The sequence below is a fragment of the Protopterus annectens genome, chromosome 7.part0 (genome assembly GCF_019279795.1).
Source record: "Protopterus annectens isolate FY-2018-M chromosome 7.part0, PAN1.0, whole genome shotgun sequence".
Classification (NCBI taxonomy): domain Eukaryota; kingdom Metazoa; phylum Chordata; order Ceratodontiformes; family Protopteridae; genus Protopterus; species Protopterus annectens.
This window is the reverse complement of record NC_056739.1, coordinates 134,054,443-134,082,367: the sequence shown is the minus strand read 5'-3', so window position 1 is coordinate 134,082,367 and position 27,925 is coordinate 134,054,443. Positions and strand designations below refer to the sequence as shown.

The 27,925-nt window shown below is 41.9% G+C and overlaps 1 protein-coding gene across 5 annotated transcripts in view; it reads right to left on the bottom strand.

Moving 5' to 3' along the window:
* SCUBE3 (signal peptide, CUB domain and EGF like domain containing 3) overlaps positions 1 to 27,925 on the bottom strand; it is a 3,541,316-nt gene that overhangs the window by 1,240,079 nt on the left and 2,273,312 nt on the right. For all 5 annotated transcript variants that reach the window (XM_044076569.1, XM_044076573.1, XM_044076571.1 and 2 more), the window contains one exon: positions 1,212 to 1,328. In XM_044076569.1, coding sequence (XP_043932504.1) covers positions 1,212 to 1,328 — 117 coding nt within the window. The remainder of the gene's footprint in view (positions 1 to 1,211; positions 1,329 to 27,925) is intronic.

Sequence of the window (27,925 nt, the reverse complement as noted above, 5' to 3'; positions counted from 1 at the left end):
GACTAAACCGGAGGGAACCAAGGAAGCAGATGAGTGGTCTGAGGAGCCAGAACTGGCCACTGCAGAGTTACTCATCTGCAGCTGAAGCAAACTAGTAGCCTACTGATGAGACAAAAAGCTGTTTGGAAATTTTCTTCTTTTTCTTTTCAGACAAAGGAAAAACTGAGGAACAGGCAAACTGTTTCATGGTAAAGCAGAGAAGGAAGCCTGAAACCTGGGTAAAATGACAGCAACAGTTGGTAAATGGTAACTATTAAAATACATTTGCCCCAGCCCCTAAAAAATGTATAAAACCTTTATCAATAAAAACTTGAATAAACTTCAGAAAAAAAAAAGTTTACACTAAAAGTAATAACAGAACCACAGTTTTTAAACTGACAGAAAGATCACATGACAGTTCAAAGCATTTCTAACATAAAAAGAACATTGCTAGTCAAAACATCCTGCTTCAGTCATATTTTATCCTCAAATGGAACTTATATGTCCATCAAAGGAAAAATGTTGGTCAACCATCAATGCTAAAAAGTCTGCAAGAGGAGAGCAGCTGCAGGAAAGCTCTGAAGGGGTTGGGCACCAGGACTACTGCTGATTTTTGCTACATCTGCTTTAGTTGAGAAATGTCTGTGCACATGAAAGGTGCCTTTAAGCTTTGGAAGCTGGCCAGCTGTTATATCCTTGGAAGGATATAACCCAAATAGCTACGGCTACTACAGCAGTGATTAAATGATGATCATCATTTATTATCTCTTGTTAATTGGCTCTAAAGGGATATCCTCTTCCACTAAGTCCACTGCAATCTATCTCAGCTGATTTCAGACCTAATGAATTATTTATGTTAAACAATACACCTTTCACATTTTGCTGGCTTCCACTTACCTGGGACTGTTTGCTGGAAGCAGAGGCAAGAAACTGACACTGGCAATGTTTAGGAGAATTTATGGCAACTTATTAATGGAATGTTCACCATGCTGTAACACTGTACACATCCTGTGGGATCTAATATCATCCTGACTTCCACTAGATGACAAGTGTTATGAAATACTTCTTCTACCCACCCATAGCAGGAAATAATTACCTTCCTGTGAACACACTGCAGCTTGTACCTTTACAATTAATGAGATAATCTGTCTCTACAGTCCTCCAAGGTTTAATTAACCCAGGAGGCACAATAGTGAGCTTGCCAGCAAAGTATCTATAAACAGATAGCTTACCTTTGCATGTCTTCCGGTCAGGCTGCAAGGCAAATCCTACAGGACAGCTACATCGTACTCCAGTTATGGCATCATGGCATGTGCTGTCACATCCACCATTGTTCACTGCACATGTCTCTGCAACATAAAAAAGAAGGACAAGGCCCTGCTGTTAATCTTCAGGTTAGTGACATGCACTTGGAAAAGAGGGAGATTCCAAGCTGAACAATTAAAATGTCCGCAGGTAAAGAGGGGTGCAAAACCCATAACAGTGTTGAGGTGCATAGGACATTAGTGATATAAAAAACAACTTATTCTGTTGATTCACTTACTCCATTCACTGACTTACTTTGCTGACTCAGTCACTCCACTTACAGATTAAAAACTGTCTGCTGAGTGATGGAAAGCTGGTTATATAAAGTAAAACCACAACCTGGCACATATTACTATGTTTATGTAAAAATGGGCTAACTTGGTTAGGAGGAGGAAAACATATGACAAAAGTTTCGCTAAGCAGACTACAGAAAATGTCAGTTCATTTTATAGTATTGTAAACAGACATTTTGTTTTTCAAGTTGTATCATTTTTAGTAATAAAATAAATCCTTCCATTCTCAAAACATTTCAGAGAGGTATGGATTACCCATGTCACCTTAAACGGGTGAATAAAAAGGGGCTTTCGTCCCCTGGGAACATGGCTGATAGCAGCAAAATGCATAGCATGAGCCAAAAAGTCTTCACATTAATAAACGTCCTTCTAGTATGAAGTTTCTCATAAAAGTAGTTATTCTTCACTTTAAAGATCCACTCTAGTATTCAAGGATACAGTATTAATTCCCACTCCCAATATTTGGACACTAAACGACACAAGCAAAAATTCAAACAAAAGTTACAGAAGTAAGAATAAATAGGCTGCTGGTGTTCTATGGAGGAACTACTTGAACAAATGTAATGATTTCCTCTCTGTTTACCCTACAGTACATACCTCCCAAACAGCCATGTCCTCTTCACAAGTATTGGCTTTTTGACTATTACTGAGTGCATCACCTCCTTAATGGACTGGTCTTTACACAGAGAATGGAGTTCTAAACATTAGGGACTTCAGAGACATTCTTTTTCAGAGTTGATGAGTGTAGCTGAAGTTATGAAAATCCTATAGTCACTGTTTAGGGGCTGAAGTTATGAAAATCCTATAGTCACTGTTTAGGGTAGACTATGTCCAATGAATCAGATTTTTGACAATCATACAGTTCTCCCAAACTGCATAGCATGGTATTTTTTCAACATACACAACAATACTGTAGGGCAAGACAATAACAATATTTCACAACTGTGTGTGGGTAATGCAGGTTTTATCAGTGGACAGTATTGCTTGGTCAGCAGGATGAAGTCCAAATGACCAAAGCCAGCCACACAAGTTTGTAATACTTAAGCACAAAGGTCACACAATGATATTAAAGAAAGAAATATCTAAGCTTTTCAAAGTAATGCCATTGTGTGGTAAAATGTTATTTCTCTTCTATCTCTTCTCACTCCTATACTGTGCATGCATACGCCTGTATACATGATGCCACTTAAACAGAACACTGCTTTAGTTAAGGATGTGACGCATTGTGTTTCAATTGTAGTTTACATACTGAATCTTACATTTCTTTATGAATAAAGTTGTTCTTATCTGCATTTTTAAAGGTGATTTTTAAAGGCTACTAGGTTTTTACTTTGGGGTACCTGTACTTTGCAATTAATGGGTGAATGCCTTTGCTTTTTTAACAAGTGGAAGAAAACACGGCAGTACTAATTTATGTTGTTCCACAGTTACATTTTTGTTTCAAGTGTAGCAACTAAACTCGCTGTTGGTGGAAATAGCTGATTTATCACGGGCGACTGGTACATGCGATCATCTTTCACATTCTCTAATATTAATTGTATAATTCAGATTTTACAGCTATTCAGAAATGTACTTTTCACACAGCTCTTCTAAGTGCTGTGACCACTAATGGATGTGGTACTACATTACAACAAAAATATCATAAAACGCTATTCTTCCTTTGGGGTACATATGAAAGACAATCAGGTACTGAGCTCATGCCTTTGATTAGCTAAGAACATGAAGCATGCAGGTTGTGTTACTTTTATCTGGGGAATCCATAACAGAAGGGAATGATATGGGGGATGGAGCAGGCAGCAGACCTATGATGAGGATGTGTAACACTGTGCATTTGCCCTTCAGTCTGACCATCCACAGAAGCGAACTGCTTCTATTAACATCACATCCAGCCGTGACAGCCCAGTACGATGCAGGACAAATGACAAGACAATACAATTTTAGACTATGAAAGAAAATGGTCACTTCTGCTAAGGGCAATTGGAATGTTCTGGCACTTCTCAAAACACCTTCACTTAGGAAATAAATTATCAGTTGAGGAAATTATGAGTAAGCCATGAGATGAGTATGCACAGTCACCATTACTTTGGCATTCAACTGAAAATAAATCATTAAAAATGCACACTGAGTAAAACAGTGGTTAACATGAATACAGATGGAGCACCATTATGTCATGGTTTATGGCATATTCACTAGTTAGAGATTTACTTCTGTCAAACCAGTGAACAAAAGGCCCCGTGCAGCACCTAAATGGTGTATATGATGCACAAAGTAAAAACGATCTTCGATAAGGTGCCATTCTTACACATATAATGTTATCACTGAGCACGCTGAAATGATCTAAAACTCCTACACCTGCTGAAAATGTTTTCAACTTCTGATGAGTCAATAGCCATCTGGGACAACCTGTCATCGAACATCATGAATAATGCAGACCTGTCTCACATCAGTGGAATACGCAAGTGTTTTTGTAAATAGCATGTTGTAGTAAAGCAGCTTCACATCAGTACACACACACACACACACACACACACACACACACACACACACACTGATAGATGCATCAAATTATGCAAGAGTAAGAACAAAGATGAGCAAGTAAGACCTAAGCAGAGAGGTAGCAAACAGAGCCAGAAGTGCAACAGTCACAAAGCAGCAGGTCTTCAGACTGTATTCAAAATTAGAAGGGTTATTTTAGGCACGCACAAAAAGAATCAAGTCCTCTACATGAGGAATGTGGAAAGAAAAGCATTTAAGGCACAGGGTAGGTGTTGGCAATTGAATATGGGGATGGCTTTAAATAGTATCCAAGAATACCTGCTGTAAATTTAAGCTGAAATATTGGCTATTTACAGAAAACATACAAAAATAGTCTTGCAGGTTGTTATGTATAAGTTTCAAAATCATCATGACAGACTGATGTCCAAATCTTGAGAACAAAAAAGAAAATACACAAAAAGTTTAGCCATGCTATAAAAAATATGTAATCCTCTTGCTGGTAACCTCCCAGAGTACAAGGAAAAAGCTTTTGTGTGCTGTGTCATGGCAATAAAATCCACATGATGAATAAAAACCCTCACAACAAAAGACTTATTTTTTTGTTTATGGTTACATATGATATGCAAAGTACTTGTATAATGCGCTCCTTAACTATAAGCTGACTGCCAGAAACTTGATATCAACATACCTAACTGAATGTAGATGCAAATGCAGGAATGAAATATAAGCATAACTGACATTCCATTTCCCACATAAATGTCATGGGCACTATCCAACATGTTATGTTTTTGCTTTGCACAGTAGAAATAAAAATTCTGTCAGAAAGTAACTCGTGTGAGTCTGTCCTCTAGGGATTTTTAGCTACAGCTTTCCCCTTCTCAAACTGACCATGTGGAGAACTGTTCTAATAACTCCCAGCCTTACAGCACTTTTGTATTACACTCCTAGTGAGATTATTAGAGTCCATGCTCTTTGCAGTTTAACTTTCTAACTCCCTCGTATCAGGACAGTAACAGCACCGATGGTGTCAGGGTGCTGGTGCGCCATCCTCACATGGTCCCACTGTCACTTCACATGATTGCATCAGCATAGTTAAAAGAAGGCCTCATGACACAATCTCTCCTCCACAACTGCTAATTTGATGTCATAAAGCATGGATTTCTCCTACAAGCAAGGTGTATGAATCTCAACCATTAACAATTAATACTCACTGCATTGTTCTTTAAAAATCATTAGAGAGAGATGAGCATGTTGTAATTTTTCAGAAAATAATGTCTTCTTACAGATTACCCTATAGTGTTAGCAATAATGAATCTTTCAACAGGCTTAACAATACAGAATTAAGATCCCAACGTGGTGTCACCTGTTCTCTAGGAGACTTGGAATGCAACTTCCCTTTCAAAAACATTTTTACAAGAGACTGCACTGAAAGAGGGGGAACCATGGGCAGATATGCTGAAATGGTTGTCAAATGATCAGTACCTGAGGAGTAAAACAGGCCAGAGGACAATAACTAACACAAATAATGTAGAACCAGTGAAACACTAGCCCTGAATGGGTGTTGGTTCTTTCCTTGGCATCAACTACAAAATGTTTTCCATTTAATAATACATAATTCTCTGGTAGCAGGTTTTCTTGCTTCATTAATACCTGCTGCACATACAAAAAGGTGCCTATTATGTATTAAGACTCCTGTCATCCAGGCAGACGGTCACAGCTGTTTGGGGTCAAGATGCATTAAACACTCTTGATCTTCTGTGTGAGGAAGCTTGTGATAATTGCCCCTGGCCATTTCCAAAAGAAGGGAGACAGTCACCACAATGATCTTTGGGATGCCTTCTAAATTTTCACTATTACCCTGGATATTAGATAAAAGGGTGGAAAAGCATGCAGGAACATTCCTATACATGAAAAAGAAAAAGCATCTGCCTTCCAGGCCTTCTTACATTAAGTCTTGGAGCAGAAATTTGTCAGCTGATTAATGTGACAGGAGGAAAAGATTTATTTGAGGTGTTCCCCACACTTGGATCAATTTCTGGAAAACCCTCTGATTCTGTTTCCATTCATGAGGGTCTGTCCTATCCTGTTCAGGTATGTAAGATGCCTGTTGAGTGAGATGGTGCTGAATAGCTATATCTTAGGCTACTATGGATAGTCTACACTGAGGGCAGGATCTGGTTCCCCCAATAGTTTATGTACCATATCACCATGGTGTTGCCTGTGAACACTTATATAGGTCCTACGAAAGATAGATGATTTAGAGCATTTAAAAGTGCCAACCATAGCTCTCAACTGTCCAGATTCTTACAGAATGTCCAGATTTTTGCAGAATGCCCACATTTTTGCTTCTTATTTTTGGTCTGATCCTCATAAAATGTGTATTTTTCCTGGCAAATCTTTGAAGATTAAAGTCACTTCTTCTTTCAGCTTTTTCCCGTTTAGGGGTCGCCACAGCGGATCACCTGTCCGCTCATGACTGGCAGTGGAGTTTTACAGTGTCGAGTTGCCAGCCCGGCACCCAACCTTCCACAGAAGGCACACACACACACACACCTAGGGCCAACTTAGTGTGTCCAATCCACCTACAGCATGTCTTTGGGATGTGGGAGGAAACCTGAGCAACTGGAGGAAACCCACGTGACCACAGGGAGGACATGCAAACTCCGCACAGAAGGCACCCCAGTCGAGGAACGAACCAGAGAACCTCTTGCTGTGAGGTGGCAATGCTAACCACTGCACCACCGTGGCTGCCCTGAAGATTGAAGTCACTAAACAATACTAAATAATGACAGACACTTACGTTTCAGACTTCATCTCATTCAGAAAATATGTAACTATGCAAAATCTGTCATTCTAGCAACTTTCTAAGTTTACAGGAGCAATATTTAAAATCTGTCCCTATTTTTGGGCCTTTGCCCCCCCCCCCCCCCATTATTTCTGGCTTACAACAGATCTCTTGCAATGAGAGTTTGAGAGATATGGTGCCAACATTTCTTTTATATTTGTGCTTGGTAGGAACCCAACTTTGTTTTTAAGACCGCAAGTAATTGTAAATACCTCTTTGCACACTCCTTAAATGTTACTACTAACAATTCTACAGGTATGAGAAAATGTGGGGCATGTAAAGTACAGTTGTGTACACTTACCATAAATGTAGACGTTCGAGTGTATTCACTGTTGCACATAGGTTCATAGGTTGGTACTAGGCTATCGGCCCTAGGGCCTATGCAAGCCTAGCCATAACAATTCCCTGGGTATTTCTTTCCACAATATTTACTTCTCCAGGCTCCTGTCTAGCAGGGCGACTGACATGATCCCCGGGGTGAATTTCCTATCTCCCATCCAATCATCAAGGTTCCTTGTGAAGAGGACCAATGAGGCGCTCTGCTTTATATGTATAGGCAGTCTATTCCAGAGGATGGGGAGTCTCTGGGTCAGGAACCTATCCCTCCAGCATGTTTTGTTCATTGTGATGACAAGGTTTAGATTCCTGGAGCGTGTGACTCTGAGGGATTGGGATTTCTTTAAGTGGAGCATGTCCAACAGCTCAGGGTTTGACATGGCCTTGTATGTTAAGCAGAGATCGCCTCTGAGTAGACGATATGCTACAGAGTATAGCTGGAGTTTTTTTTAGACGGTCAGTATATGGCATCTGCTTTAGGCCTGTGATTCTTTTAGTGAGGTATTTCTGTGGCCTTTCCAGCTGTTGCAGATGTCTTGTGAGGTACATACCAAACGGGGCGTTGTATTCTATAATGGGTCTAATGAGGGATGAGTACAGTGGGACAATGACCTCCTTTTTTCTGGATGAAAAGCCCTTAGTGATGAGGTGTGCCACATAGAGGGATTTCCTGACTGTTGTGGCAATGTGGTTATCGAAAGTGAGACCACTGTCCACCTGTGTCCCTAAGTCTCTCATCACACTTTCGATGTTTAGTGTCCTGCCACCTATGTGGTAATTCATAGGTACATGATTTTTTACAAAGGGGATAACTATATGTTTCTTGGCATTAAGCTTGAGCCCATGGCTCTGGCACCAGGCATCTGTTTCTGTAAGGCCCTTTTGTAGAATATCCACATCATTTGGGGATTCAGTAATGGCTCCCAGTTTGCAGTCATCTGCAAACTTTGTTAGCCAGAGTCCCTTAGTGTTGGCCTGTACTTCAGAGAAGTAGATGCCAAACAAGAGTGGTCCCAGGACTGAACCCGGAGGTATTCCACTTGTCACTTGTCTGGAGCTGGATTTGGAGTCGGCTACTTTTACTGTCTGGGTTCTGTCAGTAAGCCAGTTAGCAACCCATCGAGTGATGTAGGGATTTATGCCCAGCTTAGTAAGTTTATCTATGATTCCAGAGTGGGGGGTGGTGTCAAAGGCCGTGGCGAGGTCCAGATTAGGCTGTGTGGACTGCCTTACCCTCGTCCACAGCTCTGGAGACTGATTCGAAGAAGTCAATCAGATTCAGGAGACAAGATCGGCCCTTCACAAACCCAAACTGGGTGGGGTCCAGTGTTTGAAGGTTGCCAATGTCTTTGTTTATAAGTTCCATGATAATGTGTTCCATGCCCTTGCAAATCAGGCTTGTCAGACTGATGGGACGGTAGTTCCCGGGATCCAAGGTGGATCCTCCCTTGTGGAGGGGGATAACTGTAGCTGTGCGCCACGCAGTGGGCACGAAGCCTGAAGCGTGGCTATGATTAAACATGACACTTAGGTGAGGTTCCAGTTCATTTTGTAGTTCATGTAGTACACAGCCTGGGATGTCATCTGATCCCATGGATGCTGTATTCTTAGCTTTGGAGAGTGCAGTTTCTACCTGTGTGGTCATGATTATCGGAATTTGGCAATCTTTTGGTATTGAGATGGGCCCTTTAGGGGGTGAGAGTGGGGTGAAGTTGGCACTAAATCGATCTGCCAGGATATTGGCAATATCCTTGGGATCAGTATATTTAATGCCATTCTGTTGCAACTCAGAGCAGATCTGAGCATTGCCATTTAGATTCTTGACATAACTATAGAATGCCTTGTGGCTGTCTTTAGAATCTTTGGCAATTTTATTTTCGTAACTAGCTTTTGAGGATTTTATGAGGGATCTCAGCTTCTTACTGAGGCTGGTGAGGGAGTTTTTTGCATCCTGGGATTTTCCTCTTTTTTGCAACAGTTTCTTCCTTCTGTTGTATAGTTTGTTTATAGCAGGGGACCACCAGATTGGCTTCCTTTTTTTGGAGAAGAGCATCTTGGTTCTATTTGGGATGGCACGATTCATCCACGAGTGGATGTGCTCGTACAGTACCTTAGTGTAGGATTCTGTAGTCGAACTTCCAGATCCTGTCTGCGTGGGTGTTGTGAAGTTTGTCACTTCTGACTTCAGTAGCTTGAAGTTGGCTTTGGAGAAGTTTTTTAAGGAGGTTTCCTTACTGGGGGTGGGGGTGGGATGTGGATGTCAAGGGTGATTTGCTTATGTTCAGACCTGACCAATGAGGGGGTGACCACTGGTGTGGAGCATCTATCTCCCATGTTGGTAATGACCAGGTCTAGGATATTGGAGCCCCTGGTGGGACAATGGATTAGTTGATCCAGGGCGTTGGAATTTATGAATTCCAAGAACCATTGGGAAAAGGAGTTGGTACCTGAGTAGTTTTCCCAATTAATGGCAGGGTAGTTGAAATCACCCAAGTATTAGGGTGTTTGGTTGTATCTTAATATTTTCCAGTATGTTTAGAAAGGTGTAGTGAGAATCTTGGGGCATGGTTGGGGATCTGCAGCAAGCTACAGTTTAGATTGCAGTCTTACCTAGTGTTACTTGCACCTGGAGAATTTCAGATGAATTGTGTTGGGCAACTCTAGCCTGGAGGTGTGAATATCCTTGGTGAATATGGACACTCCTCCACCTTTAGTATTTCGGTCCTGGTTTTGTGGCCGAAAAGTGTGGTAAGAAGTGTAGCCTGGTATTGCAGAGGTGCTCTCTGGAGCCTTGCACCAGGTCTCAGTTACTGCACAGATATTGATGTTCTCCATTTTTAGGAGTGCCTCGAGAGAGTGCATTCTGAGGTTTAGACTTCTAGCATTGAGTAGCATTACCTTCAGATTTTGCCTGCTTCTATCTGTTACGGTGGTGGTTTTATCCTTTGAACCTTGCCTAAAAAAGGCACTACAGGGGTGGCAAGGGCTTTAGCCAGTAACCTGAATCCCAGGGGTGACAGGTGCAGACCATCTCTGGCAAAGCATCGTGGTTTGTCGATCATGTCTTCCCAGGCAGACAAATACTGGATCCCCTTTGAATGACACCAGAAGCTTAGCCAATTGTTGAAGTCAATCATTTTGTCCTTATACTGTGGTATCATTCTGGGCGAAGGCAGGATGCTACTCAGGGCTAGGGTCATACCTGCCTGGGTCACATGATCCAAGAGCTCTTCCATATCTCTTTTCCTGTAGTCCAGGGAGGTACATCTCAAGTCATTCACTCCAGCATGGACAATGACAGAGTCGTATTTGTACTTGTTGTGGAGTGACTTGAGTGCATGTGTTATGTGGCAGATCCTGGCACCCGACAGGCAGCTGACTGTAATTTTCTCCTTGTTCAGTCTGGTGAGTGGGACATCAGTGTGCCTGACTATAGAGTCACCTATGACTAAAGTGTTGGGTACATTGTCTTGTCTTTGGGGCTGTTGTTGGGTGGCACACTGGTGTTGTGAGCTGTGTGTCACTTTGGTTGTGACTGGTGTTTGTTTGCGTTTGACGGAGGTCCTTGTTGCTTGGGCAGGTTAATGTTAAGGGCCTCAGCATATGTGGGTTTAGTGTTGCTATGTGTGGGTGTTGACGGTGTGGGTTTTGAAGGGCTATGAGTTGCTTGAGGTGTGATGCAGGTGTTAACCTTCTCCTCTTGACTGTCTAGCACAATCTTGGCCTGAAAGAGCTTTGCTTCCAGTTTGGCTATGTAAGTGCATCTCTCGCAGGTTGTAGTGTTGGGTGGTAGGAGGAGAGGATTGTCTGTGTACATGAGGCAGTTGCCGCATTGCCCCAGTATGCCCAGATTCACCAGGTGGACAGGAGAAATCACCGGAAGCTGACCCCTGGACATGCCTGTTTAGGTGCTTTTATGTAAAGTTTAAGAGCTGTTTTCCCTTACCTTTGCAAGGTACTTTGCAATTATAGGCTGTTTAGTGTCTATGATTAATTTCTCCTTATTGACAGTCAAGGAGACTGTGGGCACTCATCACATTTGGGTTATCCTGCCAGGGGTAGCCCTCAGTCGGCCCGAATACCAGAGGCTTAGTATTTCTGCATTGGTTGCTGTCACTCCAGAACTGACGTCAGGTCATCAGTGGTATAAAATCAGGCAGCCAACGCCATTACATCACCTTTTCTTGCCCTAACTGTCAGGAGCCCCACAAATAGGGAGCTAGGTTATGGTGGAAGAACACCATCATTAGAAAGTAAATACCAAAAAATCCCTGTAAGGAAAGAGGAAGAGAGAGGGAGAGAGAGACAAGGGGGGGGGGTGGAGGGAGGGAAACCAGGACTGCAACAGTGAATACACTTGAACATCTACATTTATGGTAAGTGTACACAACTGTACTATGCTCTTTGTGTTTCACTGTTGCAGTCATTACATTTGAGTTGATTCCCAAAACTGAAAAAAGGGAGGAGGCAGTCAAGGAGACTGTGGGCTGGCTAGGATGCCCTGCAAGACTGCGGTGGCAAAGCCTGCCCTGGATTTGGAGAAGATAGGCAGGTGGTAATGCTTGGTGAAGGTATGAACAGATGTCCATGTTGCAGCCTCCAGGATGTCCCTGGTGGGGACCCCACTGAGAAAGGCTGCAGAGGTGGAGGTTGCTCTGGTGGAATGTGTCCTGACCCCCCTTTGGGGGTGGTTTCCCATGCTGTCTGTAGCAGAAATGGATGCAGTGTGCTATCCATTTGGAGATTGTTTGTTTGGATATGGCCTTGCCCTCTGCTCCTGCTGCAAAGCTGACTAGCAATTGATCAGTTTTTCTGAAAGATTTAGTCCTGTCCAGATAGAATCTGAGCTGTTTGTGCACATCTAGAGAGTGCAGAAACCTTTCCCCCTTGTTTTGTGGGTTAGGGAAAAAGGTGTGTAAATCTATGGATTGGTTGAGAGCCACACTGGAAACCACTTTAGGCATGAAAGATTGGTTAGTCCTGAGTGAGAGACTGTCAGCATGGAAAATGATGAAGGGCTCTACAGCCATGAGTGCTTGTAGCTCTGATACTCTTCTAGCTGAAGTGATGGCCAGAAGCAAGGCAGTCTTCCAAGAGATAAATTTTAACTCTGCTGAAGCAGCAGGTTCAAAGGGGGTAGGGTGAGTTTTTCCAACACAAAGTTAAGGTCCCAAGCTGGGGTAGGAGCTCTTCTAGGTGGCCTTAAGTTGTTAGCCCCTCTTAGGAACTGTTTGATGAAAGGGTGTGAGAAGAGAGGAGGATCTGTGCTGTAATGAGCAGGGATGGCAGAGGCATGAATTTTAATACAAGAGAAGGTTAGACTCCTGTGTAGTAGGTCTGCCAGTTAATCCAGGATGAGAGGTAGGGAGAGTTGTGCCATTCCGGCTCCCTTAGCCTGGATCCAGGTGCAAAACCTTTTCTACTTGTCAGCATAGGATTTCCTAGTGCTGGGGCATCTGGCCTCATGTATAACATCTAGGACTCGTTTGCTTAGGCTGGCAGCTTGAGGGGTAGTCAGGGAATAAGCCAGGCTGCCAGGTTGAGAGTCTGCAATTGGGGATGCATGAATTCTCCTTTCCCTTGGGGCAGGAGTGTTGGGATCTGTGGTAGGTGGCAGGGGTGATACGCCACACAGCAGTGGGTACCAGTGTTGGCGTGGCCAGTCTGGGGCAATCAGGACTGCCCTCGGTTTTTCCTTCCTTATTTTAAGCAGTACCCTTGATATGAGTGGTAGAGGAGGAAATGCACAGACCGAGAGGTTTACCCACCGGAGGGATAGAGCATCCACTTTCCAGGCCTTGCTGTGAGGTTCCCTGGTGCAGAATTTTCTGAACTGATGATTGGAGTGGGAGGCAAAGAGGTCAACCTTCGGGGTGCCCCATTTCTGGGTTACAAGGGTGAATGTTCTGTGGTCTAGCTGCCACTCATGTGTGTCTAGACGGTTTCTGCTCAAGTTGTCTGCCAGAGAGTTTACAGAGCTTGGAAGGAATTGTGTTAACAGGTGTAGTTGCATGGCTGAAGCCGTGTGCCAAAGGGTCATGGCAAGCCTGCAAAGAGGATAACAGTGAGTCCCTCCCTGCTTGTTGATATACCACATCACTGTGGTGTTGTCTGTTTTGATCAGTAGAGGCCCCAGGGAGAATACGCTTCTGGAAGCTGTCAGGGCGTGCTGAACAACTAACATCTCTTTTTGGTTGATGTGCAGATGTATTTAATTTAGGCTCCAATGGCTCTGAATGCACCTGCAGTCCAGGTGTGCACCCCAGGCTTAGTCTGATGTGTCTGTGGTGAGAGTCTGGGCAGCGTGGGGTTGTGAGAAGGGAAGTCCCTTGTTGTGGTTTCAAGCTGCTGCCCATCAAAGAAAATCTTTCCTTAGACAAGGTATCATTGGTATGAGAGTTTCCAGGTCTTGAGAGTGTTGACACCAAAGGCTTTTCAGGTACCATTGTAGCTTCCTCATATGCAGTCTGGCATATGGATGAGTAGAATGCAGGATGCCATGAGACCTAGAGCTTGCAGGATTTTCCTTGTGGATAACTGGGTTCTGGTGGCTAGTTGAGAGAAGTAGCCTGTCAGATAGGCTTATTTTTCTGGAGTAAGAAATACCATCTGGGATGCTGTGTCCAGGCTTGCACTCAGGAATACAATTTTTTGTGTGGGGACTAGTTTTGATTTCTTTTCGTTGATAGTATACCCCAGGGAGGTCAGTAGGTCCTTTACAAAGTCAGGTGCTGTAACAGCTTTTCCTGACTGCCTTCCTGAATCAGGCAATCGTCTATTATGGGTAAATTTAAATATTTCTTTGTCTGCAAAAAGCAATGGCGGGAGCCAGGCATTTTGTGAAAACTCTGGGAGCAGTGGATAAGTCAAAGGAAAGCACAGAGAACTGAAAGTGCATAGATCCTGCCCTGAAACAAAGGTATTTCCTGCATGATTCTCTGATTGGGATGTGTAGGTAGGCCTCCTTTAGGTCTAGGGTGGCTAACCAAGCATGCCTGGAAAGCATTGGTAGAAGTTGCTAGAGGGTGAACATTTTGAATTTTGGTATCACCAGAAAGGTATTTATAATGGATAGATCGGGGATGGGGCATCATGTGCCCTCTTTTCTGGGTAACAGGAAGAGTCTGAAGAAACCTTGGCCTATCTGTTCTGCAGGAACATGCTGTATTGCCATTATGGAGAGTAGGGAAAGGACTTAGCCTCTGCCCACTACTTTGGAGGAAGATCTGGGAATGGTTTTGGGGTTGGCAGAGTGTGGAAATAAAATTTGTATCCCTGGGACACTATGTTGAGGACCCATCGCTTGTCGGTAATATTGGCCCAGTTGCTTGGTGGAAGGAGAGTTTTCATCCTGGGGCACAAGTAGGTGGGCAGAGGTAAGGAGTGGAGGTGTAAAGTCATTGTGAGTTCTTACCATAAGGGGGGTGGCTTTGCACTCCCTGTTTTTAAAGAGGAGGAACTCCATTGCTTAGATCTTTGCATTCCCTGGGGCTGCTGTCTGGGGGGGGTCTGCTCCCCCGGGTCTACTTCACCCTGTCAAAGGCTGACAATATCGAAGCTGATATTGGCGGCACCAAAATATCGAAAGTGATAGTCATCGCCTGTGTAAACTGAATTCTCCGTAAGGGGAGATTTCCGTTTACTGCAATGTAGTGTGATCTTGGAGTTGGTATATTTAAGTAGTGGGGGTGTGGGGGGTGCAGGGGGGCTTGCCTGCCTGCACAGAGCAATTTGTGTTGTGTTTGGGTGTTTTTTTTTTGTTTGTTTTTTTGTGTGTGTGTGTTCGATGTTTGGGGGTTTTGACAATTTTGTGTCGATTACTAAGCTGTTGACAGTTTGAGTTTTCGACAGCGTAATATAAACGCGCTTCCTCTGGGTCTGGGCTGAGCTGGCCTGGAGGGGGCAGGAAAGGACCAGTGTTTGGAGGGTCAATGCCTACTGAACCTCGGAGGCTGGAGCTGTAAGAAGTCTTTAACTGTCTGCATAGATTTAGCTTTTTCTTCCATCTTTTTTAAGACCTCTTCTGCCTTGGTGCCAAATAAGTTGTCTTTGTTCAATGGTGTCTCCCAATAATTTGGATTTGACATGGTCTGGCAAGGTCTGTTCCTTAAGCCAAGCATGCCTTCTAAGGACAGAAACAGTGACTACTGCCCTGCAAGATGCTTCTAGGTCATCAAAGCCACATTGCAAGGTGTGCTTAGTTACTTGACTTGCAGAATGCATTAGCTCTTGTAATTCTTTATTTTCTGCACAAGCAGGAAAGGAAGATATTTTTTGTTTGAGGAGTTCCATGGTATTCTGCTGATATTTCAGCATGTGGAACTGACAATTTAATGCTCTAATAGCAAGAGAGTAGCAGAGGCATATACTTTTTTACCTCATCTGTCTAAAGCTCGGGAATCCCTATCTGATGGGGTGGGATTCTTAGCTGAAGTTGCTTTAATTCCTTTAGGTCCTTGAGAGATGACCTCTGGGTCAGCAGTAGGATTTTTGAAAAGAAATTTGTGAGAGTCAGGGACTCTGTAATACCTGTCAGGTTTCCTGGGAGCAGGAGAAGGGTGTCAGGAGTCAAACTGGATTCCATAGAAACATCATCCACAACATCCAGGACAGGAGGAATGGCCAAAGGTCTGTGCTGTGGTAAATCTAAGAATTCCTCGAGTATCTTTTCTGATGAGGATAGTCTTGACATTCCCATTGAAAATGCTCCCTTAAAGTATGAAGGGTTTCTCCAAATTAAAAATCCTCAGGTGGAGAGGCAGAAGGAATGGATTCCTCTGCATCAGAATCCTCATAAGCAGAGAGGGGTTGCATATCTTCATATTCAGATGCATCCGAGTCATTGAACTCCTGTTCAGATAAAACTACTGGAGACAAGTCTCTTTTACTTTTGGAAGGAGTAGCCTGGCCTCCCCTAATAAGCACAATAAGGTCTTCTGCCATTTTAAGCATTTGAGATTGTGGCAAGGAAGCAGGTGCCTGACCTTGGGTCATCGTTGTTTTGGGTGTGGTTCGTACCCTGGGCCTTAGAAACTCGGTAGTTTTAGAAAGAACTGAAGACGCAAAAGTAGTTGTTGGTCTGTGTTGAATATCGGTAGTGCGAAGTACTTCCTCAGAAGCTGGTGCCTGCTCAGCGGCTCCGGAGCCATACAAAGTAGAGACATCTGCAGGATCCTTAGTCAAAGAAGAGTCTCGCGGCATACCAAAATGTTAGCAGCCTGTGAATTCACAGAAGCGGGCATCAGGGGCTGTGAAAGCACCTGAGGACCGGAGAACTGATCACTAGCTTAGCGGAAGCATCGTCGGCAGGTTTGGACCTGTGTGGTCTGTCTCTGTCTTTATCCTTACATTTTTTCAGACGATCGGTAGTCGAATGGCTTACCGAAGTCATATCGGAATTCGTGGACTGAGAGCAAAGATATCTAGCCACAATAAGGGCCCGATCACTTATAGTTCTGGCGATGAACAAAGCACAAAAGCAACAGCGGGGGACATCGTGGTCTGGGCCTAAACAGGTGACGCAGTAATAATGGAAGTCTCGGTGTGGTATTTGCTTTCCACAGGCGAGACAATTGTTAACTTTTTCTGACATCAGTTAGAGCGAGAAAAAAGGATCCCCAGTGGGGTACTTAGCTTTAGAAGACTTCAACTTCAATTCGGAAACGAAAACTCAGGTAGCGGCCGACCGGCACTCGTTCGAACTGCTTCTGCTTTGGGCTCCTCGGCAAGAAAGACTGATGTAATGGCATCAGCTGCCTGATTTTATACCACTGACGACCTGACGTCAGTCCTGGAGTGACAGCAAGCAACGCAGAAATACTAGGCCTCTGGTATTCGGGCCGACTGAGGGCTACCCCTGGCAGGATAACCCAAATCTGATGACTGCAACAGTGAAACACGAAGAACATCCAATGCTCCTATATTTTGGAATAACACATACTCTTTTTTGATAATTTTCCTCATAGAATATATTTATCCTCCAGGAATTGTGGGACTAAAGGAGTGGTTTATCTAGCTATCTGTAAAGGATTGTTACAAGTTTTATGTTGCAAAGACTGAAAGAATATTTAGAAAAAGGATATATGAGCATTTCTATGCCATTTCAAGGAACAATTTTAATACTGTTTTTTTTTAAACATAGTTTGGAATGTAAATTTGCCATATTTGTGCTTGGTCTGCTGGAAGTAGTCCACACTGATCTGAGGGGAGGTTTTTGGGAATTAAAATTAGAACAAAGAGAACTGATTTGACAATTAAAGCCTGGCACAACTTGTGCCTGTGGCCTTAATGACCAAGTTTCTATTTCCCCAGTATTAAAACTAAAGTCTAACAAAGTATAGGGTGATTATAAATTATTATTAAAGTATTTTAAATTGTTTATTGAATATTTTTAACTAGATGATTTTTTAATGTATACAATGTTTTTGTGAGATACTTGTTTATTTTATTATGTTATTTAAACGTATCTAATTTACAATTAGTAATAGGTAGTTCTAGGAAATATGTAAAGACAAGATAGCACTCACAACAAGCTCCGTGCACACAAGAAAATAAATAATACCAAGTCCAAAAAGTCAAAACTGTTGCACGGAGAAGCAGGACTCTTGAAAAGCAATGTCCATGTATACTCAAAAAGGCTGCCTGTGATGGCACACCATCAACTGTTCTTTAAATTCAAAAGTCAGTTACAAAAAGTCACAACTTGCTATTCAGCACTGTCAGGAACTTCCAATTGCATCAGTTAACTTCACCGAACAATAACTTGTAGACATTCAAATGCACTAATCCAAGCGTTCAGCGAAGTTTAAAGGAAAAGAAAAGTTTATTTAACATCCGCTAGCGCTTTCAACAAGGTCTTCTTCAGGCCGTTATACAATTTTCAAAAACTTTCACATACATTTATAGAGGATGTGACATAAACAATCTGATGTCATATCCTGTGCAATTTAAAACAGTTAAAAATGAAAACATTCACCTAACCATTTAAACACTGTGACATTTAAACACATAGCACTCTTGGTAGGAATAGCAAATATAGCTACTGTTTATAAAAGCATCAAAACTTTTGCATCCTAAAACTATTACAAATAAAATATGTTAGAACTTTAAAATTATAAAACATTCTACTAACCATTTAAAGGCTATTGAGTTAAAATACCTGACTTTTAGTTAGGTATGACTTCTTACAAGCAACATTAGCACATGCGTTGACAAATGCCATAAACTACACTATTATTCGCACGATCATCAACAATTACAGTTCTGTGACTGTTCACACTAAAATACCTTGAAAGACTGAATATTCTACTAAACATTCAGGCATCTTGAAGTAGTGTACCTAACATTCCGTTAGGTGTAAAAAATTGTAATATTACCAAGCGCTAAATTCTTGTTACTTATAACACATATAAGACCTACGTGTGTGTGTGTGTGTGTGTGTGTGTGTGTGTGTGTGTGGGTGGGTTTGGGATGAAAAAGGGGGGGGGAGGGGGGACTGTGATACTGATGATGGTGTATGAAACAACTGGTGAAAGGTCAGTCATGCCAGACAAGGGGGTGGAATAGAAAGGGTAAAGGGAGTGGGGGGGGAAAGGGGGGGATGATGGGAAGGGGCAGGAAAGCAAGGGATGGTAAATGATCCATACACAGTAGGATCAGACACTAGGGAAAGAGGCGAGCACAGTGACAGAGTCATGCTAGAAAGTATTAAGCTAAGTGTTGGAATATGACTGGAAAACTAGATTCAGCGAATAGGTTTACCTTTGAGTATAGGCTTGATTGAATCTAGTTTTCCAGTCATATTCCAACACTTAGCTTAATACTTTCTAGCATGACTCTGTCACTGTGCTCGCTTCTAGTTTCTGATCCTATTTGTGTATGGATCATTTACCATCCCTTGCTTTCCTGCCCCTTCCCATCACCCCCTTTTTCCCCACCCTTTACCCTTTCTAATCGACCCCCTTGTCTGGCATGACTGACCTTTCACCAGTTGTTTCATACACCATCATCAGTATCACATTCCCCTCCCCCCCCTTTTTCATCCCAACCCCCCCACACACACACACACACGTAGGTCTTATACGTGTTATAAGTAACAAGAATTTAGCGCTTGGTAATATTACAATTTTTTACACCTAACGGAATGTTAGGTATACTACTTCAAGATGCCTGAATGTTTAGTAGAATATTCAGTCTTTCAAGGTATTTTAGTGTGAACAGTCACAGAACTGTAATTGTTGATGATCGTGTGAATAATAGTGTAGTTTATGGCATTTGTCAACGCATGTGCTAATGTTGCTTGTAAGAAGTCATACCTAACTAAAAGTCAGGTATTTTAACTCAATAGCCTTTAAATGGTTAGTAGAATGTTTTATAATTTTAAAGTTCTAACATATTTTATTTGTAATAGTTTTAGGGATGCAAAAAAGTTTTGATGCTTTTATAAACAGTAGCTATATTTGCTATTCCTACCAAGAGTGCTATGTGTTTAAATGTCACAGTGTTTAAATGGTTAGGTGAATGTTTTCATTTTTAACTGTTTTTAAATTGCACAGGATATGACATCAGATTGTTTATGTCACATCCTCTATAAATGTATGTGAAAGTTTTTGAAAAATTGTATAACGGCCTGAAGAAGACCTTGTTGAAAGTGCTAGCCGGATGTTAAATAAACTTTTCTTTTCCTTTAAACTTCGCTGAATGCTTGGATTAGTGCATTTGAATGTCTACAAGTTATTGTTCGGTGAAGTTAACTGATGCAATTGGAAGTTCCTGACAGTGCTGAATAGCAAGTATTGACTTTTTGTAAATGACTTTTGAATTTAAAGAACAGTTGATGGTGTGCCATTACAGGCAGCCTTTTTGAGTATACATGGACATTGCTTTTCAAGAGTCCTGCTTCTCCGTGCAACAGTTTTGACTTTTTGGACTTAGTTCTAGGAAATAAGCTGATTTGTGACTGATTACACATGAGGAACTGACATGGATACTTAAACTGTCTGTGTTGTATGTTTAGTATATAGTTCTGAAGAAGTACTGTATGTGAACAGGGACAAAAGTGCTTAACCTTTGTATTATTCTTTTATTTTTATACCAAAGTACTAAGTGTTTAAAGTTACTCTATTGGTTTTAACCCTATTTTTTCAGTGGAGACAGAGTGATAGCCTGTTAGGGGCTGTTGACACTATGTGAGCTGGTTATGTGAAGTACCCCCATACCTGCCAACCAATGACATGCTGTCTTGGCTGCACATTCATTTTGTAATGTAATGGGAAACACTGATGTCCACTTATCCCCAACCATGGCAAGAGTCATTGGATCAGATTCATTCATCTATTAAATGAAAGCTAGACAAAGTGTGGCTGTTACCCGAGCAGCTATGATAGGAGTTGCTCTATTTTTTTTCCTATCTGCACTCCCTGTTGGAGAGGTGAATACCTCCATCACCGTGGGAACCACCTATGCCACTCCACAGGGGAGTTAAGCTCTTCTATGTGCATTTTGCAAGGGCTACCATTACTGACTTGGGTGGCCACCAATGTCCCTCCTTGAACAGCGACCTGCTTCAGGCAATGACTACTTGCTTCTACTCCAGGACAGAATCACTGACTTACAACACCAAATGCCACTCCTTTCATTGGGAGCAACAACAGAAAGTCCCACCTCTCCCACTCCTCCAGGCTATTATCTGGACCTCTGGTTGCCTGCATCACAGACAGGGCTTTAGCCTTCTGTGGCACAGAGATGGGGATGGTTTCTCCCTCCTTCCTGATCTACATGGGCAGCAATACCCCACCCTTGCCCATTCTATCCTCCTGAGTTACATGACATATTACAATCCCCCGATGGTCCTAACATTTACTGATTTACATGACATAAGGCTACTCCACCCAGATTGTACTACCTCTTCTGTGATGATCTTCTTCTCTCTTTCTTCCAGTTGTTATGCCACTGACCAGCACATGGGGGCAAAAACAAGGACAATGACCCTTGTTGCTGTTTTAGTAGCAAATTCTGGTCTTTTATGAGACAAGGTTATTAGCCCTGCACCCAGACTACATATACATATGCGTACTCACACCTAAGACCGGTTTAGATTATCCAGCCACTTACTGTATGTCTTTAGAATGTCAAAGGGCATGAATACACTGAGTAAATTCAGGTGAAAGGTTTTTCGACTGATGACTGAATATTTGGACTCGTGTCTTAACCTGCTTTCTTGTGATCAGAATGTTTTAGCATTTTTTTTTTACTTTGTGATATTTCAACCCAGGTACTTCTACCCAATTTAATTACTCTGGGATATATACCTGTAAATATGACTCCACAGCCACCAGGAACAAAAAGACAAAAGCTGATGTAGAATGTGAAAATCCTTTATTCAAGTAGGTCCAAGAAGAAATAAACACAAGCTCTTTCGCTCAGGGTAATCCTGAGCTTTTTCAAGTGAGTACAAAAGCATTTGCTGAAGCCAAGCCTTTTTATATAACCATGGGTAACACATTAATTGAAAACAAGTGTTGTCAGTCAGTTGTTAGGTTCCTTAAAGGGGCTTTGCATTAATTAAAACATGAGATAAAAACTTATATTGTTAAAAAATATATATATATTTAACAGCTGGATTATGCATATAAAATTACAAAACATTAAAAACGCTGTTTCAAATATAATAGAATCAAAATTAAAATAGTTTAAAATACTGCTGTTGGAAACGTTGGAAATCCATAAGTTTTGATGAACCTGGGAGATAAAATTCTGTTAGAAGTGTGAGGGAGCATTTTATTTAATGTTGGTTTGTAATAGGAATCTTGGTTCTTTTTCATAGTTCACATCAAAAAAGGCACCCTAGGACCAAGTGTCAGGTTGTCAAACCAAAGAAAAAAAGTGTGGGAGTTAAGGAAAAGGAAACTAGTGAATCTTGGGTCCCTAAGTCATGTGTTCTGATAAAATGCGCAAGTGCCAAGTGGTAGTAAAAGAAGGGCATAGTGTATGTAAACGTGGGACAACAAAACTAATTGGTTAGGATGGAATAACTATAATCGTGCCCTTCTAAGCTTTAATACGGGTTTAATGCTAATAGTCCCGTTCAATCCAGGTGGTCTCCCTGCGTCTAGCCTTAATTGCCATACTAGCTCACGGTACTCGAGGGTGGATTCCCAATCACCACCCCTGAGATCCGGTTCCACTTGTTCTAAAACAAAGAATTTGATGACACTACCCGGACAAAGAAGGGAATGCTTAAAAAAAGCATTGGTTTCTTTCTGTTTAGCCATGTCATATAAGTGTTCGTAGATCCGTCTCCTGAATTCTCTTTCAGTCTTCCCCACGTAGAAACTCGAACACGTGGTACAAATACCCAGGTATACCACCCCTTTGCTTCCACAAGAGTAGGAACCATTTTAAGCATTTGAGATTGTGGCAAGGAAGCAGGTGCCTGACCTTGGGTCATCGTTGTTTTGGGTGTGGTTCGTACCCTGGGCCTTAGAAACTCGGTAGTTTTAGAAAGAACTGAAGACGCGAAAGTAGTTGTCGGTCTGTGTTGAGTATCGGTAATGCGAAGTACTTCCTCAGAAGCTGATGCCTGCTCAGCAGCTCCGGAGCCATACAAAGTAGAGACATCTGCAGGATCCTTAGTCAAAGAAGAGTCTCGCGGCATACCAAAAAGTTAGCAGCCTGCGAATCCACAGAAGCGGGCATCAGGGGCTGTGAAAGCACCTGAGGACCGGAGAACTGATTACTAGCTTAGCGGAAGCATCGTCGGTAGGTTTGGACCTGTGTGGTCTGTCTCTGTCTTTATCCTTACATTTTTTCAGACGATCGGTAGTCGAATGGCTTACCGAAGTCATATCGGAATTCGTGGACTGAGAGCAAAGATATCTAGCTACAATAAGGGCCCAATCACTTATAGTTCTGGCGATGAACAAAGCACAAAAGCAACAGCGGGGGACATCGTGGTCTGGGCCTAAACAGGTGACGCAGTAATAATGGAAGTCTCGGTGTGGTATTTGCTTTCCACAGGCGAGACAATTGTTAACTTTTTCTGACATCAGTTAGAGCAAGAAAAAAGGATCCCCAGTGGGGTACTTAGCTTTAGAAGACTTCAACTTCAATTCGGAAATGAAAACTCAGGTAGCGGCCGACCGGCACTCGTTCGAACTGCTTCTGCTTTGGGCTCCTCGGCAAGAAAGACTGATGTAATGGCATCGGCTGCCTGATTTTATACCACTGACGACCTGACGTCAGTCCTGGAGTGACAGCAAGCAACGCAGAAATACTAGGCCTCTGGTATTCGGGCCGACTGAGGGCTACCCCTGGCAGGATAACCCAAATGTGATGACTGCAACAGTGAAACACGAAGAACATCCAATGCTCCTATATTTTGGAACAACACATACTCTTTTTTGATAATTTTCCTCATAGAATATATTTATCCTCCAGGAATTGTGGGACTAAAGGAGTGGTTTATCTAGCTATCTGTAAAGGATTGTTACAAGTTTTATGTTGCAAAGACTGAAAGAATATTTAGAAAAAGGATATATGAGCATTTCTATGCCATTTCAAGGAACAATTTTAATACTGTTTTTTTTAAACATAGTTTGGAATGTAAATTTGCCATATTTGTGCTTGGTCTGCTGGAAGTAGTCCACACTGATCTGAGGGGAGGTTTTTGGGAATTAAAATTAGAACAAAGAGAACTGATTTGACAATTAAAGCCTGGCAAAACTTGTGCCTGTGGCCTTAATGACCAAGTTTCTATTTCCCCAGTATTAAAACTAAAGTCTAACAAAGTATAGGGTGATTATAAATTATCATTAAAGTATTTTAAATTGTTTATTGAATATTTTTAACTACATGATTTTTAATGTAAACAATGTTTTTGTGAGATACTTGTTTATTTTATTATGTTATTTAAACGTATCTAATTTACAATTAGTAATAGGTAGTTCTAGGAAATAAGCTGATTTGTGGCTGATTACACATGAGGAACTGACAGGGATACTTAAACTGTCTGTGTTGTATGTTTAGTATATAGTTCTGAAGAAGTACTGTATGTGAACAGAGACAAAAGTGCTTAACCTTTGTATTATTCTTTTATTTTTATACCAAAGTACTAAGTGATTTAAGTTACTCTATTGGTTTTAACCCTATTTTTTCAGTGGAGACAGAGTGATAGCCTGTTAGGGGCTGTTGACACTATGTGAGCTGGTTATGTGAAGTACCCCCATACCTGCCAACCAATGACATGCTGTCTTGGCTGCACATTCATTTTGTAATTTAATGGGAAACACTGATGTCCACTTATCCCCAACCATGGCAAGAGTCATTGGATCAGATTCATTCATCTATTAAATGAAAGCTAGACAAAGTGTGGCTGTTACCCAAGCAGCTATGATAGGAGTTGCTCTATTTTTTTTCCTATCTGCACTCCCTGTTGGAGAGGTGAATACCTCCATCACCGTGGGAACCACCTATGCCACTCCACAGGGGAGTTAAGCTCTTCTATGTGCATTTTGCAAGGGCTACCATTACTGACTTGGGTGGCCACCAATGTCCCTCCTTGAACAGCGACCTGCTTCAGGCAATGACTACTTGCTTCTACCCCAGGACAGAATCACTGACTTACAACATCAAATGCCACTCCTTTCATTGGGAGCAACAACAGAAAGTCCCACCTCTCCCACTCCTCCAGGCTATTATCTGGACCTCTGGTTGCCTGCATCACAGACAGGGCTTTAGCCTTCTGTGGCACAGAGCTGGGGATGGGGATGGTTTCTCCCTCCTTCCTGATCTACATGGGCAGCAATACCCCACCCTTGCCCATTCTATCCTCCTGAGTTACATGACATATTACAATCCCCCGATGGTCCTAACATTTACTGATTTACATGACATAAGGCTACTCCACCCAGATTGTACTACCTCTTCTGTGATGACCTTCTTCTCTCTTTCTTCCAGTTGTTATGCACTGACCAGCACATGGGGCAAAAACAAGGACAATGACCCTCGCTGCTGTTTTAGTAGCAAATTCTGGTCTTTTATGGGGCAAGGTTATTAGCCCTGCACCCAGACTACATATACATATGCGTACTCGCACCTAAGACCAGTTTAGATTATCCAGCCACTTACTGTATGTCTTTAGAATGTCAAAGGGCATGAATACACTGAGTAAATTCAGGTGAAAGGTTTTTTGACTGATGACTGAATATTTGGACTCGTGTCTTAACCTGCTTTCTTGTGATCAGAATGTTTTAGCATTTTTTTTTCTTTGTGATATTTCAACCCAGGTACTTCTACCCAATTTAATTACTCTTGGATATATACCTGTAAATATAACAGAGCACGTAGGTAAGAAATATAAGTCATATGTGTGCCTCTTTCTAGAAGGCAGTCAAAGTAAAGACCTCATGGAGGCTGGTCACACATCCAACTTGTCTGAGTCTTCAATGAGCAACCTGATAGACATGCTACACTGTATCAGAAGTGAACAAGTTTATTATTTCTCAAGTTATTTAATTCTGTAGCATGGAAATATAATTTCTAGCTCAAAAACATACATTTTTCCAAAAGTAAGTCAACATTAAGTTCTCCAGTCAAGTAACTGATGAGAAGGCCCTAGAGTGTTTTGTTCTCTCAAAGAAAAAGATGGTTAACTGCAATCACCAGCAATTCTCTAAGTAATTTAGTAGAAAACTGGAAGCTTTGATCTAGAAATCCAGTTTGTTCTGCACTGCAAGCTGAGGAGGCTGCAAAGGTGTAGTGTGCCACTCTTCTACACATTTTGGGAAAGAATCCCTGAAGGTATTTAATACATTTACCTCTGAGGATGAAGGAGGGGGGACAAAAATGAAATGATTTGGAATTATTGTGAACTTGGAAAAAAGCTTTACATTTACTTTATTAATCATTTACTCTTTACAAAATAAGAGCTACTCAATGGATGTCGATGATCATATGCTTGTATTACTCATCTAAACAAGGCAAGAGACTGTGAAGTTGCTAACAAACAATATATAGTTAAAGACGTTAAATGAAAAAACAGAAGTGTATAAGATAAAATGTAATTAATAAAGAATGAAGCAGGAAATAAAAACTGCATAATAATAATGACAAGAAAGGCAGCCATGAGATGCACAGTTCAAATTTGACCCTCACAAATCAGGTGTAGCTTAAAGCAGGAGAAAAAGAATTACGATGCACTTAATCAGTTACGTAAAAGCGTTGAGAACAATAGACATTTTTGCAAAGATGTATTAAAAAGTCTGAAATTGTTGCTATGAGAGTTCTAAGTGTGGACAAACTAGAATCTTTGCCAAATGCTTATACTATGAAATGAAGAATTGAAGGGACAGGTGCTGTAATTATGTCTATTCCGACATTTGTGTCCACAGAAAAACTTTTGCCCACTTCTCCTTATACACATTCCCAGATGAAGATTTCTTGGCTTCTGAGCTGCTGTTAGGATTTGTACTGCTCTAGACAAGTAAGATGAGTCCCTGGCTATTCATGGAATTAGGGAAACCATAAGGTTAACTGCCGGATGGGTAAGGCAGGAGACCTGGATGAGACTTGAGGAGGAGAAATTTCCTTATGTGATAAGGTAACAGGAAGGGGAAGTCTATGTCCCTAGTTTTTCACATCTTTGCTTTCTGTAGAAATTTCACTATGAGGGGAAATGAGGGAAAAGTATAAAGGAGCCCCTGAGGTTGCTGGTGGACTAGACTACCCCTGGGTGCCTAATATTTTGCAGGGATAAGTGAAAAAAAAGTTTCTGCATTTAGCACTGGCCAATAATGCAAAAAGGTTGCAGCAAGGCTTACCCCTGTAATGGGAAATTATCTTTCTTATTAGCAGATTGAGGGACCAATTTAGAGGAATTTGAAGATATCTGCTAAGCTTAACCATTAGCAAGTTGTCTTGACAAGGAATGAACATTGCTGTCAGAAAGTAGTGCAAGTTGACTGCCAATTCCCTAGCCTCAATGCTTCTCAACAGAATGGGTAAGAGCTGGTTCCCATCATGTGTAGCTGCACCACACTACTGATATACAGTTTAAGTGTATTGCAACTGTATCCCATGGAAGATGGTTGCCCTGAAGGTCCTGCAGTGTTAGAAGGATTGCCCTCATCTCCAGGACACTGATGTGAAAGGCAGCCTCTTAATGACTTCAAGTCCCTTGAACTTGCTTGTCCTAGACAACTGCCCCCTCAACCATGGGAAGATGCCTTCATAATGACTACAGCTGAGGGAAGGAGAACACTTTGAACAGTTGGATGGGTTGATCCACGTGTCTTCCAGCTAAGACCACTGAAACCATTGAATCCACTGTAACAATCTCATATGAAATATGGCGAATGGTATCAACATGTGTACTGTTACCTCCATGAGTCCCAGTATGCTTAAAATGAGAAATGCTTTTAGAGATGGATGTTGCAGAACAGGCTTGAGAGAGATCTTTCTGCAGAAAGATTGGCCATTCTTAACCTGGTATTGAAAAGACTGCCTAAGAATGTTTGTTTACGATGGCTCCACCTGCGACTCTGAAGTGCTCACTGAGATTCCCAAGGAGAAAGCTGAAGTAAACCCTGCATCTTATCTGATCTGGTGGGACTTCCTGGATAGTTTTATTTTCCAGCAGGCTATACACATCTAATTAGGCCACTCACTTGCAATA